The sequence below is a fragment of the Lactuca serriola genome, chromosome 8, assembly GCF_051521515.1.
Source record: "Lactuca serriola cultivar US96UC23 chromosome 8, Lser_US96UC23_V15, whole genome shotgun sequence".
NCBI lineage: Eukaryota > Viridiplantae > Streptophyta > Magnoliopsida > Asterales > Asteraceae > Lactuca > Lactuca serriola.
Window position 1 is genome coordinate 199,172,104 of NC_136415.1, and position 17,103 is coordinate 199,189,206.

At 36.8% G+C, this 17,103-nt stretch overlaps 1 protein-coding gene across 1 annotated transcript; it reads right to left on the minus strand.

Annotated features, from left to right (window-relative positions):
• Positions 1-1,144: 1,144 nt before the first annotated feature.
• Positions 1,145-2,833, minus strand: LOC145070504 (acetylserotonin O-methyltransferase-like). The gene is made up of 2 exons (XM_079017444.1): positions 2,062-2,833; positions 1,145-1,588 (listed from the first exon to the last, which is right to left on the minus strand). Exons 1-2 carry the CDS (start codon positions 2,824-2,826, stop codon positions 1,292-1,294), a joined length of 1,062 nt encoding a protein of 353 aa, XP_078873570.1. The 5' UTR covers positions 2,827-2,833; the 3' UTR covers positions 1,145-1,291.
• Between the last annotated feature and the right edge of the window lie 14,270 nt (positions 2,834-17,103).

The following is a 17,103-nucleotide window of genomic DNA, read 5'->3' on the forward strand; positions in this document are numbered from 1 at the left end:
TTACGAGAAATAAGAAAAAATGTTTCAAAAATAAATAGGTTGTATAACAATCTAAAAACCTAAAGGACAAACGATCAAGGATGTGAAGAAATTCTTCAAGAGGTTTTGTATTTTTTTTTTTCACGAAGAAACGGGACATAAATTCAAGTAACGAGCCTTGGAATGTGTTAATTCTTAGTCCAAGATGGAAATAATATGAAGCTGACTTTATATTAGGAGTACAATAAAAAAGAACAAAAACAGGTTCTAGTTGATACACAACTTCTTCCGATGCTCATTGTCGAGCTAGATTTAAATGAGGATGTCGAACTCGGGCTAGAAGAAATTGTCCGAACGATGGGTAGGGACAAAGCAAAAAGGAAAGAGAATGGTCTTCTTCCAATGCATTGGATTTCAGCATGGAAGCAGACAAAAAACAGAAAATAACGACGACCTGTGATCGATACAATCGAAATTTCGCTAAACGTTTGACATTCGAAATTTCGATAACGACGACCTTTAATCGATTTAAATGACGATGTGAAATTCTTGACGGAAAAAAACGAACATCTTTCTGGATCGGCTATCGAACTAGTTTTAAAAAAGAAGGAGAATATCATGAAAAAAGATTTTCCTACATCGTTTCGTCCTTTTTAAATGTAGGTCGTTTTTTTTAATATTTATTTATTTATTTCTAAATGTGGTTTTTTTTTCTTTTTTCAAATGTTGGTTGTTTTCTAGGTTTTTTTTAGTCTTGTTTTTTTAATGTATTTTTATTCTAAGTAATGAAATATTTCTATTTTTATTTATTTTTATGTTTGTTAATCATTTTTAAAGAATTATATTTATTTTTTAAATTATAAAACTTAAAATTAAATTATTTTTATTTAAAAATAAAATAAAAATGAAAAGTAGTAAATAGTGACTATTTTATGTGTTTTGGTGAGTGAGTAGAAAGTTGATAGACTTTGAAATGTGACCGATGAAAGATAGGTACACTTAGTTTAAATTTTAATAGCAAAAAATCTTTAATGATGTGATTTTTATTCAATTATTTAATTAAATTAAATTTTGTTGATGTTTTTAGACATTTATTTAAATTGAAAATGATTTAACTAACTTTTTGAAGTTTTAACTTGAACATTTTTGAATAGTCTAGTCTATCTGAGATAGAATAATTATATTTTTATTGCAAAACAAGAGAACATTACAAACATACAATAATTATTCTGATTACACATCATTACAAACATACAAAACAAAGATACGCTTCACAAGTAAATCATAATTGCTAAGATTAAAAGACGGAGATTCAGGGATAAACTTCAATAACAGAGTGATAGCTTGTAATTTGTTTTATAGTGTAACGAGTGAATCCAGCCTCATCAAACATATATGACCACTCTTTTAAAGTTCGTTCTTTACCGGTGCTTGTATGAGCCATCATCACCATGTCAAGCATCAATACCACGTCTTCAAAGTCATGGTTTTCTTCAAGTCCAACAATTGACTCTACGATGATCGCCTTCCCTGTATCTTGAGGAATAGCATCTCGACATTTTCTTAGTATGTCAATGCATTCGTCGTCTCCCCAATCGTGCAATACTTTCTAAAATATTCAAATATCATCATTTCCGGAACAAGTTAGAAACTCTAACAAAACTAAAGATCAAAATAACCTGTATATATCGTATTATGTTCATTAGTAATTAGTAGATAAGCAAATTTTACTAGGGTATTTTCTTTCGTTATTATTTATTGGATTTAAGACATTACTTTAAACCCAATAACATATATATGATTGTCAATGCTCCGTGATGGGTGCAATTCACCCTTTCTTTTCTTATACATACAAGTGTTTATTTTCTATTTGTTAAAGAAAGAAAACAAGTCAATCTAAAAATTTAAGAAACAAGACTTTCTCCATTAAGAATTTTTATAAATTTATGCTCATTTATCTTTTTCCATTTATAAAATGTGTTTTCATTTATTCAAATATATTTTAGAGATCAATTATCCATGCAATCCTATATATAGAAAGGGAAAACAATTCAAAATAACAGCTCACATAAATTCACTAACCATCAAATAAGCAGCGTCAGCTTTTGGAATATGATCAAACATGTTGCCACCTACGTGTTCTACACCTTTCCATGCAGGAGCCACCGACACAACATGAGGCAGATCGAAATTAATCCCTTTGATCCATGGACAACCCTCAACAATCAATCCTAGAGCCGTTCCATCACCACCACCAACATCCACCACCGTCTTCAGCCCCTCAAACACCTCCGGACAACCCTCGATCACCGCCCTCACGGCATTCCGAGCATCACAAGCCATGGCATCGTTAATGAGCTTACTATGACTAGAATTTGCGGCTGCAAATTTCCATAGATCAACACCATGTGCTGCCTCAAAAGGCGTGTTTTGGCTGCCCAAAACTATAGCACTTAGCTTGTGCCATGGTGCTAACATGACTGGACTGCTCTCTAAAAGCACAAAATCGGCCATGCTTTGCTTTCCATGCCTAGTTAGAAGTCGGGACAAAGGTGTAAGAGCATATCCAAGGGATGTGTCTGATATGGGCTTTTCTTGAAATATTTTATACTGGATCAAGAACCTCATGATTCTATATAACGATGATGATGAACACCCGAGCTCGGATGCAAGCTCGGCAAGTGTCATCGGGGTGCCATGTTTTGTGAGAATATCGGGTATCCTGAGCTCAATGGCACACTTAACTACAGCCATTGGAGTGAAACCCAAAACATATTTCCATATTTCTTTTACGGCTTCTTCTTCTTCTTTGGAACCAGTTTTTTCTTTCTTAATTTCTACAGACATTTTTATCTCAAATTGAATGAATAAATGTGAGGATCATGGTTCCTTTAAATAGCAAAAAATGTTGCTCTGTGGAATATGTTTCATTTTTTTAATTTTTTTTTTAAATTGAAAAGTTTATTATCATTTTTAAAGTTGGGTGCCACTAATAATGGCCCACTGGTATATTTACATATACTCGGTTATTAGGACAGATTTATAATAGCAAAAAAACTAATGACATTTACTAATAATATAACGTTATCATTTTGTTAAAATGAAATTATCAATACTAACAATTAGGACCCATCGACACCTGCACCCCCTGCTTCATCTTCTATCTCTATCTACTCCACATATTTCAACCGACTCTTCCAAGGAATCAATCTTTTACCACCATTTCTCCTTCTTCTCTGTCACCTACAACAACCTCCCGACCTTCTCCACCACCATTATCACCATCAGTTCGAGTCACCACCCTCCAAAAACCCTAGTTGTCGCCACCGCCCCCATTGACAACGGCCACATGATCGACACTCACCGCAGCCACCACCGATTACCTTTTGTTCACCTCTCTCCCTGCTCCTTCTCTCTTTCTCTCACTCACCACCGAATAATTCACAATCATGTGGTGATGTGGTGGGATTACTTGGTTTGCAAGAAAAGAGAGGCCATACCACATCGGAACTCTAGCTAGAATTGGAAAAACTAACCATATTTTCTCATTGAAATGTTTTTGGCCAGTGAATATTCTGGACGCGTGTGTTTGAAAATTCAATTACTACTCCTGATTAATAATTTATCAATGGAAGACCTTACAAAGCCTCAAGGACACAGATCAATCGAGTTATAAAGATAGTTTAAGAAAGTGGTGATGTTTTCGACAACATATGGAACAAGGTATGCTTAAATGTTTTAATTTTCAATGTCATAGGTCTTGAAACGATGATTGCCAAGGAGGTTATTGGAAGGTTAAAGAACCATAAAGAAAGGTGTGTAGTCATAGTTACAATAATGAAATAAAATTGTTACTAACTCGCCTAGAGTACGTCGAGAACGTCAGAGAAACTAGACCAGAAAGGGGGTGGAAAGTTCACTGAAAGAAACTTCTGACAAAGTGAATCTAACACCATTGGTCATCTTATAAGAGGTTGAGGATGAAGTACAGTTACAATAACGTGGAACCCGTCCTCATGGCAGTCCCCTATATTAGAAGATATGCTCCATCTATTTTAGAATAAATATTATTTTCGGTTATTAGAAGATATGCTCCATCTATTTTAGAATAAATATTATTTTCGGTTTTGGCTGTTATCTTTTCCTCGTTTAGAGGATAGGAATTATTATTTATTTGTTCCGATTGTTTGACAATTCATTCAATAATAAAATCATTTATATTAGAAGATATGCTCGAGCTATTTTAGGATAAATATTATTTTCCCTTTTGGCTGTTATCTTTTCCTTGTTTAGAGGATAGGAATTATTATTTATTTGTTCTGATTGTTTGACAATTCATTCAATAATGAAATCCTTTATGGTAATCAGAGACAAAGAACATCCCGTTTTTTTCTAACCACCTCTATAACCCTACAATTCACGGCGGCACCATGGTGGAAACACCAGATAAATCTTCCTCTTCCAACACCAATACTGAAAAATCAACTCTTCATCCAACATTCACAGCGACAAATGTGCACCTAAAGATCCATACGTTCGACGGGAAGAAAACACGTACCCTACTCAAATTGGATGAAATTGTTCAGAAATCATCTCAAAATTTACAAGATCCTCCACCACATTGATGGCACAAAGCCGCCATCCAAAGAAGATCCGACCTATGACACATGGGCAGAGCTTGATGCCCTCATTCTTCAGTGGATTATAGTATTGTTTCTGATGAGATCCTTAACCGAATTCTCGATGATGATACAACCTCTTTAAAGGCGTGGCTTCAGATTCAAGAAATTTTTATAAATAATAAACATGCTAGAGCTGCAACCTTAGAACAATAGTTTACCAACTCAACCCTCTCAGCATTCTCCTCATTTGATGAATATTGTCAAAAGTTGAAAGACATCGCCACCTAACTCGGTGATATCGATCAACCTGCGTCCGAAAGTCGCCTCGTTATTCAGATGGTTCGTGGTCTTCCTGTTGAATATGATACTATCGGGGCCATCATCAGTCAGCAATGTCCCACTTGGGATGAGGCCCATTGTATGGTAGAAACGGAGCAACAACGACAGGCTACTCGAACGAACTCAAGTCGAGATACTGTGCCAGTTCACCCATCCTCTTCTGCTGGTCAACATCAAAATAGAAGCAACAACCACCCGAATCACACCAACACCGGGCGCTCCCCTTATCCAAACGGATATCGGGGGAACAATTACGATCCAACAAAGGCAGCGTGTGGCAGGGGGCGAGGTGGCCGGTTCTCCGGCCACAGAACAGGTCGATCACAATCCTACAGCTCACACTGGGCGACACAGTCGAACAACACCCCATGCAATTCAGAGGGAAATCTCGGTATCCAGGCGGATCTTGGTTTGGCCAAGCTCAATATCCATCCTGGACACCACCGCCAACTCCTTTCCCTTCTATGACAGCCCAGTTCCAACCCATCACAGTCGCAAGCCCACATCATGTAGACGCCTCCACCAGGTTTCAGTTTTAACCCACAAGCTCCAACGGGTTTCAGTGCTCTCTCTCCTAATGACATTGGAGCTGCTATGACCACTTTGAACCTCAATTCCAATGATCAGGCACAATGGTTTATGGACACATGAGCATCTTCTCACATCACTTCAGATTCAGGTAGAATTAAAGTTCAAAGTTTCTTACCTATGAACCCTATATTTGTCGGTAATGGTGACTTATTGCCTATTCATGAGTCTGGTAATGGCTTTTACGACACACCAAATAAAACTTATCATCTAAATCAAATTGTTCATTCTCCTAAGGTCATAAAAGATTTAATATATGTTCGCAAAGTCACTATTGATAACAAAGTTTCAATTGAATTTGACCCTTTTGGGTTTTCTTTGAAGGACCTCAAGGATGGGCAACTGCTTTCCCGCCACAATAGCAGTGGAGACATGTACCCTTTCACACCACCCACTCCAGCTTTACTTTCCATTTCATCTTCAGCACCATGGCATGATCGTCTCGGACATCCCGGATCAACTGTGCTTCACTATCTTAATCGTTTTCCTTATTTCAAGAATAATACTATTATTGACTCTTTAATTTGTAATTCCTGTCAAATGTCAAACAGTAAACGTTTGCCTTTTTCAGATTCTCTATCTCAAACCTTTCGTGCTTTTGATTTGGTACATTGCGATTTGTGGACCTCTCCGGTCCTTAGTAATTCTGGATATAAATATTACATGGTGCTTATTGATAACTTTACTCACTTTGTTTGGGTGTACCCGCTCAAATACAAATCAGAAACTTTCACCAAATTTCATAAATTGATACAAACCCAATTTCATTCTTCAATCAAAACCTTTCAATGTGACTTGGGGGGGGGGGGGGGGAGAGTTTGACAATCATCACTTTAAAAATTTTGCCAACCAACATGGGCTTGTCTTTGGGTTTTCGTGCCCTCAAACGTCCCAATAAAACGGGAAATCTGAACGCATGCTTCGACGACTCAATGACATTATTCGTGCCCTACTGGTGCATTCTTATCTCCCGTCTACCTTTTGGGTTGAAGCTCTCCACATTGCCACTTACCTCCATAACATTCTTCCAACAAAAAAACTACACTTTAACACCCCCGCCTTTACCCTATATCGACGCCACCCGACATACAATCATCTACGTGTGTTCGGGTGCACCTGTTACCCAAACATGTCTGCTAGTCAACTAAACAAACTTTCCCCAAGATCCACCTAGTGCGTGTCCCTCGGGTATCCTGCTGATTTTCATGGCTATAGGTGTTACGACCCTCAAACCGGTCGTGTACACTTATCTCGTCATGTTACTTTTGACGAGCACACCTTCCTATTCAAAACACCTTTATCCACCAGCAAATATACTTTTCTTGATGATGATAGTCCAAGATTTCATAATGTATCTTTTCCTACTACTACACCAAACGAACACCAACACTCAACACCTGACCAGACTCAAAACCCATTACACCCCAACTCACCTACGACCCACACTTCTACCACCACAACTTCTCCGCCATCAACCCCAACATTTTAGGATAAATATGCTCCAGCTATTTTCGGATAAATATTATTTTCCCTTTTGGCTGTTATCTTTTCCTTGTTTAGAGGATAGGGATTATTATTTATTTGTTCCGATTGTTTGACAATTCATTCAATAATGAAATCCTTTATGGTAATCAGAGCAAAGAACATCCCGTTTTTTTCTAACCACCTCTGTAACCCTACAATCTATCTCCTCCGATTCACAGCGGCACCATGGTGGAAACACCAGATAAATCTTCCTCTTCCAACACCAATACTGAAAAATCAACCCTCCATCCAGCATTCACAGTGACAAATGTGCACCTAAAGATTCGTACGCTCGACGGGAAGAAAACACCCTACTCAAATTGGATGAAATTGTTCAGAAATCATCTCAAAATCTACAAGATCCTCCACCACATTGATGGCACAAAGCCACCATCCGAAGAAGATCCGACTTATGATGCATGGGCAGAGCTTGATGCCCTCATTCTTCAGTGGATTATAGTACTATTTCTGATGAGATCCTTAACCGAATTCTCGATGATGATACAACCTCTTTAAAGGCGTGGCTTCAGCTTCAAGAATTTTTATAAATATTAAACATGCTAGAGCTGCAACCTTAGAACAACAGTTTACCAACTCAACCTCTCAGCATTCTCCTCATTTGATGAATATTGTCAAAAGTTGAAAGACATCGCCTCCCAACTCGGTGATATCGATCAACCTGTGTCCGAAAGTCGCCTCGTTATTCAGATGGTTCGTGGTCTTCCTGTTGAATATGATACTATTGGGAACCCCATATGATTTTTATGAAACAGGTTCTTCGATACTTGCATGGCATGTTGGATCACGGGTTACGTCTAACGGCCTCTTCGGATTCTCGTCTCGTTGCCTATTCTGATGCGGATTGGGGTGGCTGTCCTGACACAAGGCACTCTACCTCCGGTTATTGCCTTTTTCTTGGTCCTAACCTCATCTCCTGGTCTTCTAAACGACAGCCAACCATTTCTAGATCCAATGCAGAGGCTGAATATAGGGGTGTTGCAAATGTCGTGGCTGAAGCCACCTGGGTGAGAAACTTATTATTTGAACTATGAGTTCATGTCCGTCATGCCACTATTGTCTAGTGTGACAATGTCTCTGCTGTCTACCTCTCTGGCAATCCGGTTCAACATCAACGAACTAAACACGTGGAGATGGAGATTCACTTTGTTCATGAAAAGGTTCAAATTGGTCACATTCGGGTTCTTCACATCCCTTCTCCTTATCAGTATGCATATATTTTTATCAAAGGGCTACCTCGATACCTATTTGATTCATTTCGCTCCAGCTTGAACATGTCCGCCTCACCACGTTCGCACTGAGGGGGAATATTAGAAGATATGCTCCAGCTATTTTAGGATAAATATTATTTTTCCTTTTGGATATTATCTTTTCCTTGTTTAGAGGATAGGGATTATTATTTATTTGTTCCGATTGTTTGACAATTCATTCAATAATGAAATCCTTTACCCTATAGTATCGTGAAGAAGATCGTGAGTCACAAGGAAACTATGACATGAGTATGGTACAATTAATGTTATATTATCCTCATATTTATTCTTCCTATTTATATTATTATAATGATAAGTGTCACATTTTAATAAAATTAATAACATTATTTTAAAACACTTGTCATCATTATATGTATTTAGGAAGATAAGTATGAGGATGTTTAATTTTTTCAATCGCCATTATTCTACAAAATGCAAGCAACCACGTTGAGAAGAAAATTAGGAGGTTAACCTAACTTAAATTCAAGATGATCATGAACCAGCTGTATGTCAGCACATAACAGAAGAAAAGAAGTTTACCTGAACAAGAAGTGAATAACCCCAAACCTAAAATCTTTCAGTCATATATCAAACAACTCATATGATTGATACTTTGAATAACAAAGCATGAAACCATATGACCACGGGCAAAGGAAAATTTTGTAAACTTGATTGCACAACAAGAAATATAAGTATTTGAGGCGACAGTATTACAGATGACAATGACTATTAGCGACGACACGTGACAACATGCGTATGTGTCATCTCTAAAAGCAGTTTGTCGCCGCTAATGCGCCGTCTCTAATAGGACACGTCGGCGATCCGTAATTTTAAACAAAATTTGAATAGACTTGAAGTGTTTCATCATGTGTATGTGAATAAAAAATGGGAATTTGTTGATCCTTTGGTAGAAGAGCAATATATAAGTTATTATTACTTAAAAATGAAGTAGATTGTTGGTTTTTTTTGTGTTAGTTTTAACTTCATCACAGAGCTGACTCTAGTTGTGATCCAAACAGCATTGATTGGATGACAATATTTGAGATGATGTTGGATACACGAAGGGGGCATGTGAGAGGCATCGAGGCTAAAGCTTCTTTAGCTGCGGGTACAAGTGCTTCATCCTAATGACAGTCACAGTCACAAGGACCGCAACTAACACAGGTACTTGTTAAATTCTTAAAGAATTTGGTAGCTTTGTTAACGACTTAATGTGCTTGTGACTTAATTGTAGGATGTTGATGTGAATGTTTCTCTTCCAAACCCAGCATTTGTGACGGCTATTGGAGACGTTATCCGCTCCTTTAAAAACAAAGTCAACAACAACGATTAAAACAATGATGGCGAAGACGAAGACACATAATATTTTCTGTTTTATGTCATCGGTGATGTTATTTTGGATTTATTAGATAATTTATGGATTATATATTAGATGTTTATTTGAGATTTATTAAATATATAATATGCTATGTTTGATGTTTTATGTAATGTGTTATGTATTTATTTTTGTATTTTTATCAAATCTGCATTTTATAATATATATAAACTAATATCATAAAAAATATGTTTTTTCTCAAAAAAAAATAAATAAATAAACATTAGCAGCGACACCTTAGGGACGACACAGACTAATTGCGACGACACATAACTCCGGGAAGCTTTGCGGGAATATTAATAGAGACAACGTCAATAGCAACGACACATGAGTATTAGAGACGACACATATTACAGACGACCGTATTAGCGACGACAAACGAGTATTAGCTATGAGGTAATTGCAATGACCCTTTAGAGGCGACATGTCATCGCTAAAGGTATTAACGACGACAGTGGGCATCATTTGCGACGATTATTGTCGCCGCTAAAGGCTACTTTTTTTTTTGTTGTGGAATTGAACCATCCAAAATTACATGAAGTTTGGGGATGGCTTGGATATTCGAATAGACGGGAATGGTACATAAAGTTAGCTATAAAAGCAAGGAAAAATGCATGTTATAGAAGGCGTACTACATACCCAGCTTGTGAAGTAATATTATAAGTTTAGGCCAATTTATATAAAGCGGTGGTAGGATGCTAATACAGGGTTCATTTCTTTGGGTTCATGAATATACAATAAGACTAGTAATAAACATAGGTCTCTCCCTAAATCGTCTATACAAAGTTATTTTTGAAAAAGCAAAATCATAATGCATGTTGGGAAGCACAGAACAATTATCTTCGTTGCGGCATGCTTTTTTAGGATATAAAACTTCTCAACACAAAAATGCATGGTTGATGAAGTTTTGGTATTTGGTTTACTCAGGATCAAGCAACCTACTCAATTATTTAAAGTTTGCCTTGTTTCACAAGAAACTAACAACAAGGTTTGAGCTGATATATGGTGACCTTTGTGGACCAATTGCACCTCCCATTCCCTTAGTCAATCACTTGATATCTCCAAATTTCTACATATATTTCATGTGATATTTTAATGTTGTAAGACAATTTCCAACCCATCTCTATTTTTTCCCATATAAATAGAGTGAAAAATGGAGTAAATAGTGTTTCATCTCCAACCTTACTCCATTTTCTACCATATTTTTTACCCAAAAAATATATTTCTAGAATATTCCATTTTTATAACTTATATATATTATCAAATACGCTCCTCTACTAATTAAACTCTATATTTATGATTAATTAATATAAATTAGTATATAACGTGATATTATAAATATTAAATATTGCATTTAAATTATAATTAATAGAGGGTTGGAGATGCCCTAAAATGTATTTTTATGCTTTTAAAGATAACAAATATTCATAATACTGATTTTATATTTTGCATAAATTTAAATTTGTTGTAAGAAAAGGAAGCAAAAAACTACTAAAAACTGGATTGGGGTCGAAAGAAGCAGAAAAAGTGCACAACAAAGGAGTATGTTATATGTTCTATTTCCATACGTGAAAGTTTAGAAACCCTCGAGGAAATCCGCATTACCCAACATATTTTAAGGTCACCATAATTGTTATAAAAGGGTAATTATCTATGCCCTAGAAAAAGATAATGACTAGAGGCAATCATAAAGTTTTCATTTTGAGAGTCTAGAAGATGAGTGGAAGGCGAAAGGCTAGTATGGAATATAAATCTAGAGAATTGTAACAACGTAAATTTTCAAACAATTTTTTTCTATTTTCAAACACAATAAAACACATGTCACATTTCTCAAAAATCTCAAGTATCAAATTTCAACATATATTTCAAAAATTGTTTATCACCAATCCACGATCCTCCAAAATCATGTCTCCAATGCGGGTGTGTGTACAATTAAGTCGGTGTCTTTCCGTGATCCTGAGAAGTATCTGAAACACATAACACATAGCACGGTAAGCACGAAGCTTAGTGAGTTCCCCAAAATACCACACACATCACATTAGCCACTCAATACAACCCTCTGGTCAATGTGTTCCAGTGGAGACCCTCCGGTCCCACAACTCGGATGGACCCTCCGGTAGTAACTAAATAAGCTCATAATAATAATACTCAGCATAAATCACAAAGACAAAATGCAGAATATCACAATATACAAATAAGCACATAAGACATCTCGGTCACACAAAGATACCACTCATGGTAAGTATAGTGAGAAGACTCACCTCGCAAGAAATCGGCTAATCTCGAACTCAAATCACTGGTCTAGCCTCCGCCTAACACATACGACAATTATCCCTAATTAATCACATCTCTCAATAAGCTAAACCAACCCTTCTACAAACCCACAGAAGGGTAAAAGACCATTTTACCCCTCAATGTCCTTAATAGTCCACAAATTGACCAAACCCTAAAAGTCAACCAAAAGTCAACAACAGAGAGTACGCTGGGTGTACTCTGCTGTCATGCATGCATTGGGGATGCCTTACCCCTATGTTGCGCGTATTGGGATTACACGCAGCGTATGTCCCAATTTCACTCTTCTCACTCATTTGGTCTTAATCAGTTAAGACCTTGGCTCATATCACAGATCTGGACTCCCTAATAGCTCTTACTCCATAAAGTTAGTGACTTTAGGCCTTTGCATGGCTGGAATGGTCACAAACACACAAAACACTCACTCTCTTATCTAAAAAAGCACATATCTCATGCATGGCTTGATTCCAACATCTAAGATTGGATTTTTATGACACTACACCACTAAATACACTCAAAGGGGGGATGATCATTGTCTCTGGAGCTCAATATCTCATAAAGTCTCCAACTTTTGGGACAAAACCCTAAAATACTATATTATGATGCACAAATCAAAAGAGTGAGAAAGCTTTGAGCTTTATACCTCAAAATGAAGCTCCACAATCAGATAAGCTCAGATCCAAAGCCTGGAATCCCACTCCTTCTTCTTCAAGGCTCCTTCTTCACTCCAAGGAAATACAAGAATACTCTTAAGGGTCTCAAATTCACTTACAAGCTCTGAGAACGAAAACTAGGGTTTAGGAGGGTTGTAGTCTGAGAATGGTGGCCAGGAATGAGGCCATCATATCCTTTAAATTGGGGTCTCACCCTAAATTAGGATTTTCACTCTAGGCCTAGTACGCCCAACATATCCTCTGGTACGCCTAGCGTACTTGGTGGCTTCCGCGTCAAATACACGCATATGAGTACACTGAGCGTACACTCGCGTACGCCCCACATACTCATTCACCACCTTTTATCAAAAAGGGACTAAAATGGACAAGTACTCAAAAGACCAAGGTTTACGAGGTATACCTGGATTCAAGATGTTACAATTCTCCCCCATTAGAATCAGACTTCGCCCTCGAAGTCATGCTCCGAAAATAACTCGGGATATTGTTTTCGCATCTCTGACTCTAGCTCCCAAGTTGACTCGGACCCTTTCCGATTTTTCCACTGGACCTGAACTAGGGGCACCTCTTTGTTCCTCAGAACCATCACCTTTCTGTCAAAAATCGTGATTGACCTGTTAATGTAATTCAGGCTCGCATCCACCTGAATGTCCTCTAGGGGTACGACTGTCGTTGCATCGGCTACACACTTCCTCAATTGGGTCACGTGGAAGGTCTTATGAATCTAACTCAAATCTGCAGGTAGCTCCAACCAGTATGCTACCTTACCTACCCTAGCGGTCACTCTGAAAGGACCGATGTACCCGGGCCCCAACCTGCCCTATTTCCTTAATCGAATCACCCCTTTCCAAGAGGATAACTTTAGGAGTATAAAATCTCCGACCTGGAACTCCAGCTCGGATCGTCACCTGTCTGCATAACTGTTCTGGCGACTTTGGGCCGTCGGTAACCTCTATCTAATCTGTTGAATCTGCTCAGTCGTCTTCAACACTATCTCAGTACTCCCTGCCCTACCTCTACCCAACAAATGGGAGTCCGACACCTCCTCCCATAAAGAAGCTCAAGGGGAGGCATACCAATACTTAAATGATGGTTTTTGTTGTAAGAAAACTCAGCCAAGGGAAAATAAGTGTCCCAACCTCCTCAGAAGTTGATAAAACATGTATGTAGCATGTCCTCAAGCGTCTGGATCGTCCGCTCACTCTGCCTGCCTGTCTGCGGATGGTATGTGGTATTGAAATGTAACCATGTTGGGATGTAAATCCTTAAAGATCGATTAGAGTCAACAGGAAGTAAAGATCACAAAGATAATCAAACTGATATTGAATGATTAAAATTCACGCCCTAGATGAACTCGATGAAGAATTTCAACTGTGGAGGTGTGCTAGGGTTTACAAAGTATATCTTGATGGGTTTTAGTCATAAGAACATCCTATGTGCTCATACAAACCCTAATGCTTGGATCTAGGTTTCTCTATTGTACATGCAATTTATCCAAGACTATAAACCCTAGACCTAGCATATGATAATCAATATAACATATAATTAGGGTTTAGATCATACCTTGATTGTTATGTAGCAATAACAATCTCAAATCCTCCTTGTAATGACTTTAGAAAGCTTAGAGTCACAAATGTCACTCCTCTAATGGTTCACAAACACCAAGAGCAAGAGGATGAAGAAGAGAAGAGAAGGAGGCTGCCCAAAACGTGTGGAAACCTTAGAAGGAAGCTTGTCCACGTTTTTGGGGCATAAGGCCTCTATATATAGGGAGGCTATTAGGGTTATCAAACAAGGAAACCCTAATTTGGATGCTTAAGCCCTAAGCAACCCATGAACTCCTTTCCTTAAGGCCTTGGACGATTTTCAATGGGTTTCCCCATAGAATTCGTCCAACCTTATAATATAAGGCAATCCATAGCCCAATTGCAATTATCTTATAATTACAATTCTAGTCCCTTAAGTTTTATTAATCTCTTTTAGTCACAAACTTATTTCTTATTAATTCTTGACTAATATTAATTAAACAATATGATTTCTCCTTTAATATATTATTCCCATAATATATTAATAAATCATATTTAATCATTTCTCTCTATAATTCATCCTATCAAGGTTCTTTGGTGTAGGCAACCCAAAAGTACCATGCACCACCGGGTCAAGTACATACCAAAAAAGTTATGGACTTAGACATAAATCCAACAGTCTCCCACTTGGATAAGTCTAATAACTATTCTGCATATGACTTCAGATCCTGATCTGCAATTGTAGCTTTCCAAAGCCGCTGTCAACTCGGATCCTATTAGATACGCGTGTCCTTTAGATAAGGGATCATATATTCCTCCATTCTAGATATCGTATAAGACATGATTTCTAATCATTCTCTATGTACCATTTCTCGACTTCCGATTTATGACGACTGACTATTTGAACAAATCAAATTAGCCCTAGCCCGGCCGAGCATTTACGTTTGTCATCACTAAATCATCGAGGGGCCCAAAGATATCGCTTTTATCCTACTTTGGATAAAAGGAACGGATAAACTTTGATTCAATGCTCGCTTGCACTTACTCACCAAATCACACACAACAATATGTTTTATAACACCAAGTTACTGGTGTGTTTACATATTAGCAATGTGCGACCGATTTGCAAGATACAACTCACACATCTCGGTTTCAAGAATATAAGATGTTATCATCTCACCAATCACTCGTGATACAATTCATGGAGTGATCCAAGTGAGTGTGGGTTTAATCCAATGCTCAAATCATATTCATAAGCACTCATGAATATTGCAGCAAACATTTGCTTATGTTTAATACTCTTAAGACAATCCACACACCAATTCATGACAGTCTTTATTCATACCTACTTCCAACATATGAACGACTACGGCCCGTTCGAATAATTTTACTGTTCTAAACCAATTAAATTATTTAGGAAGTCAAAACATGCAATTGAAATACAAGAATAATACTAATCCCATATGGCCTCAAACCTTTGAGCATAAATAAAACACCTTTTATTTATCACCATATTGATTACTCATTATTTGTTGTTTCGGGTAATCAACTTTTTACTTGAATTATTACACTTGTCCCATGCTCTTATCATGCACACAATGTTTATCTATGGTTCTTACTTTGTGAAATAGATCAAATGAACACATTTCCAATCATACTCATTTCACAACTCCCAACCCTTTTCACAAGTGAAAAAATATCAAATTCTTGTCACTTATGGAATATGTTAGATTCTAACATTTTATGCAATGATCCTTTTCGTAATGTCATAGCACAAAAAGTCACAAAGACTATTGCCAATGATATTACAAAATCCTCTATCGGAGATTGTTACAATACAATTCCTTAGATATGATATCTCTCACTCAAAGTACATTCCTTTGAACATCCTTTTGGGTAAAAGTTTCTAATCTAGACATAGATTTTCAATATTTAATTCCTAATATGGACACGTTTCCATATTTTCCATATGACAATTCATTCTTAATAGAACCTTATCTATTCATAATAATGTCGATATGGTCCATCCAATACTATACTTCTAACTACTCACAAGTGACCAATCCTCGGCGAACTTTGGATTGTTCTTTGATAGTTGTTTAATTATCTTAGTCAAAACCGATTCTTGTCCTTCTTCCCTCTAAATGCGCTAGACATTTGGAAAATTTTAAAATGGTCAAATATTATAGCATTTGCAATCGATCCTATACCCGAAGCGTATGGGACATGATGCATAACGTCTAACATAAAGATTTGATACTTTATCAATCTTCTGCCATAATATTTTATGTGCTTTGTTCTTAAAATTCGAACTATGAAGAGGAATGTCGTAATCATAATCGAAATTTGAGAACACACTATGTACCTTTGACTAAATATATTAACATTCCACAACCTAAACCTTTAAATTTGAAATGAAGCATAATATTCTCTCCCTTAATTATAGCAAAACAACTTTTCAACGATTGCGACTTTGCAAAGTATAACTCTTGTTTTCTATAATTAATATTGCTAACTTGCAATACTTTCCATAATAATCATGCAATCATAACATTTATGCTCCCACTATCATGATAATTATTATAAACATAACACTTATGCTCCCACTAGCTTTCACCTATATTCAGAAACCAGCTTAACTTCCAGAAAAACAATACTTATTGAATTTCTTAAGTTCATGTTTCTAATACTTAATGCTTTGATAATCCTTTATCTAAGCTTATACACCTTTCCTTTAGATAACTCATATGTGTGTCATTATCTATATTTGACCTAATTTCAATTTCTTGCAAAATAAGTTACCCAATTAATACAAATAATCAACTTTAATCATATAAGGAAGTTATTGTCTAATCAATTGGTAATTATCTTGTGTTTTCGCAAGGATATTCTTTAAGAAAAAATAAAATTCATATTTTA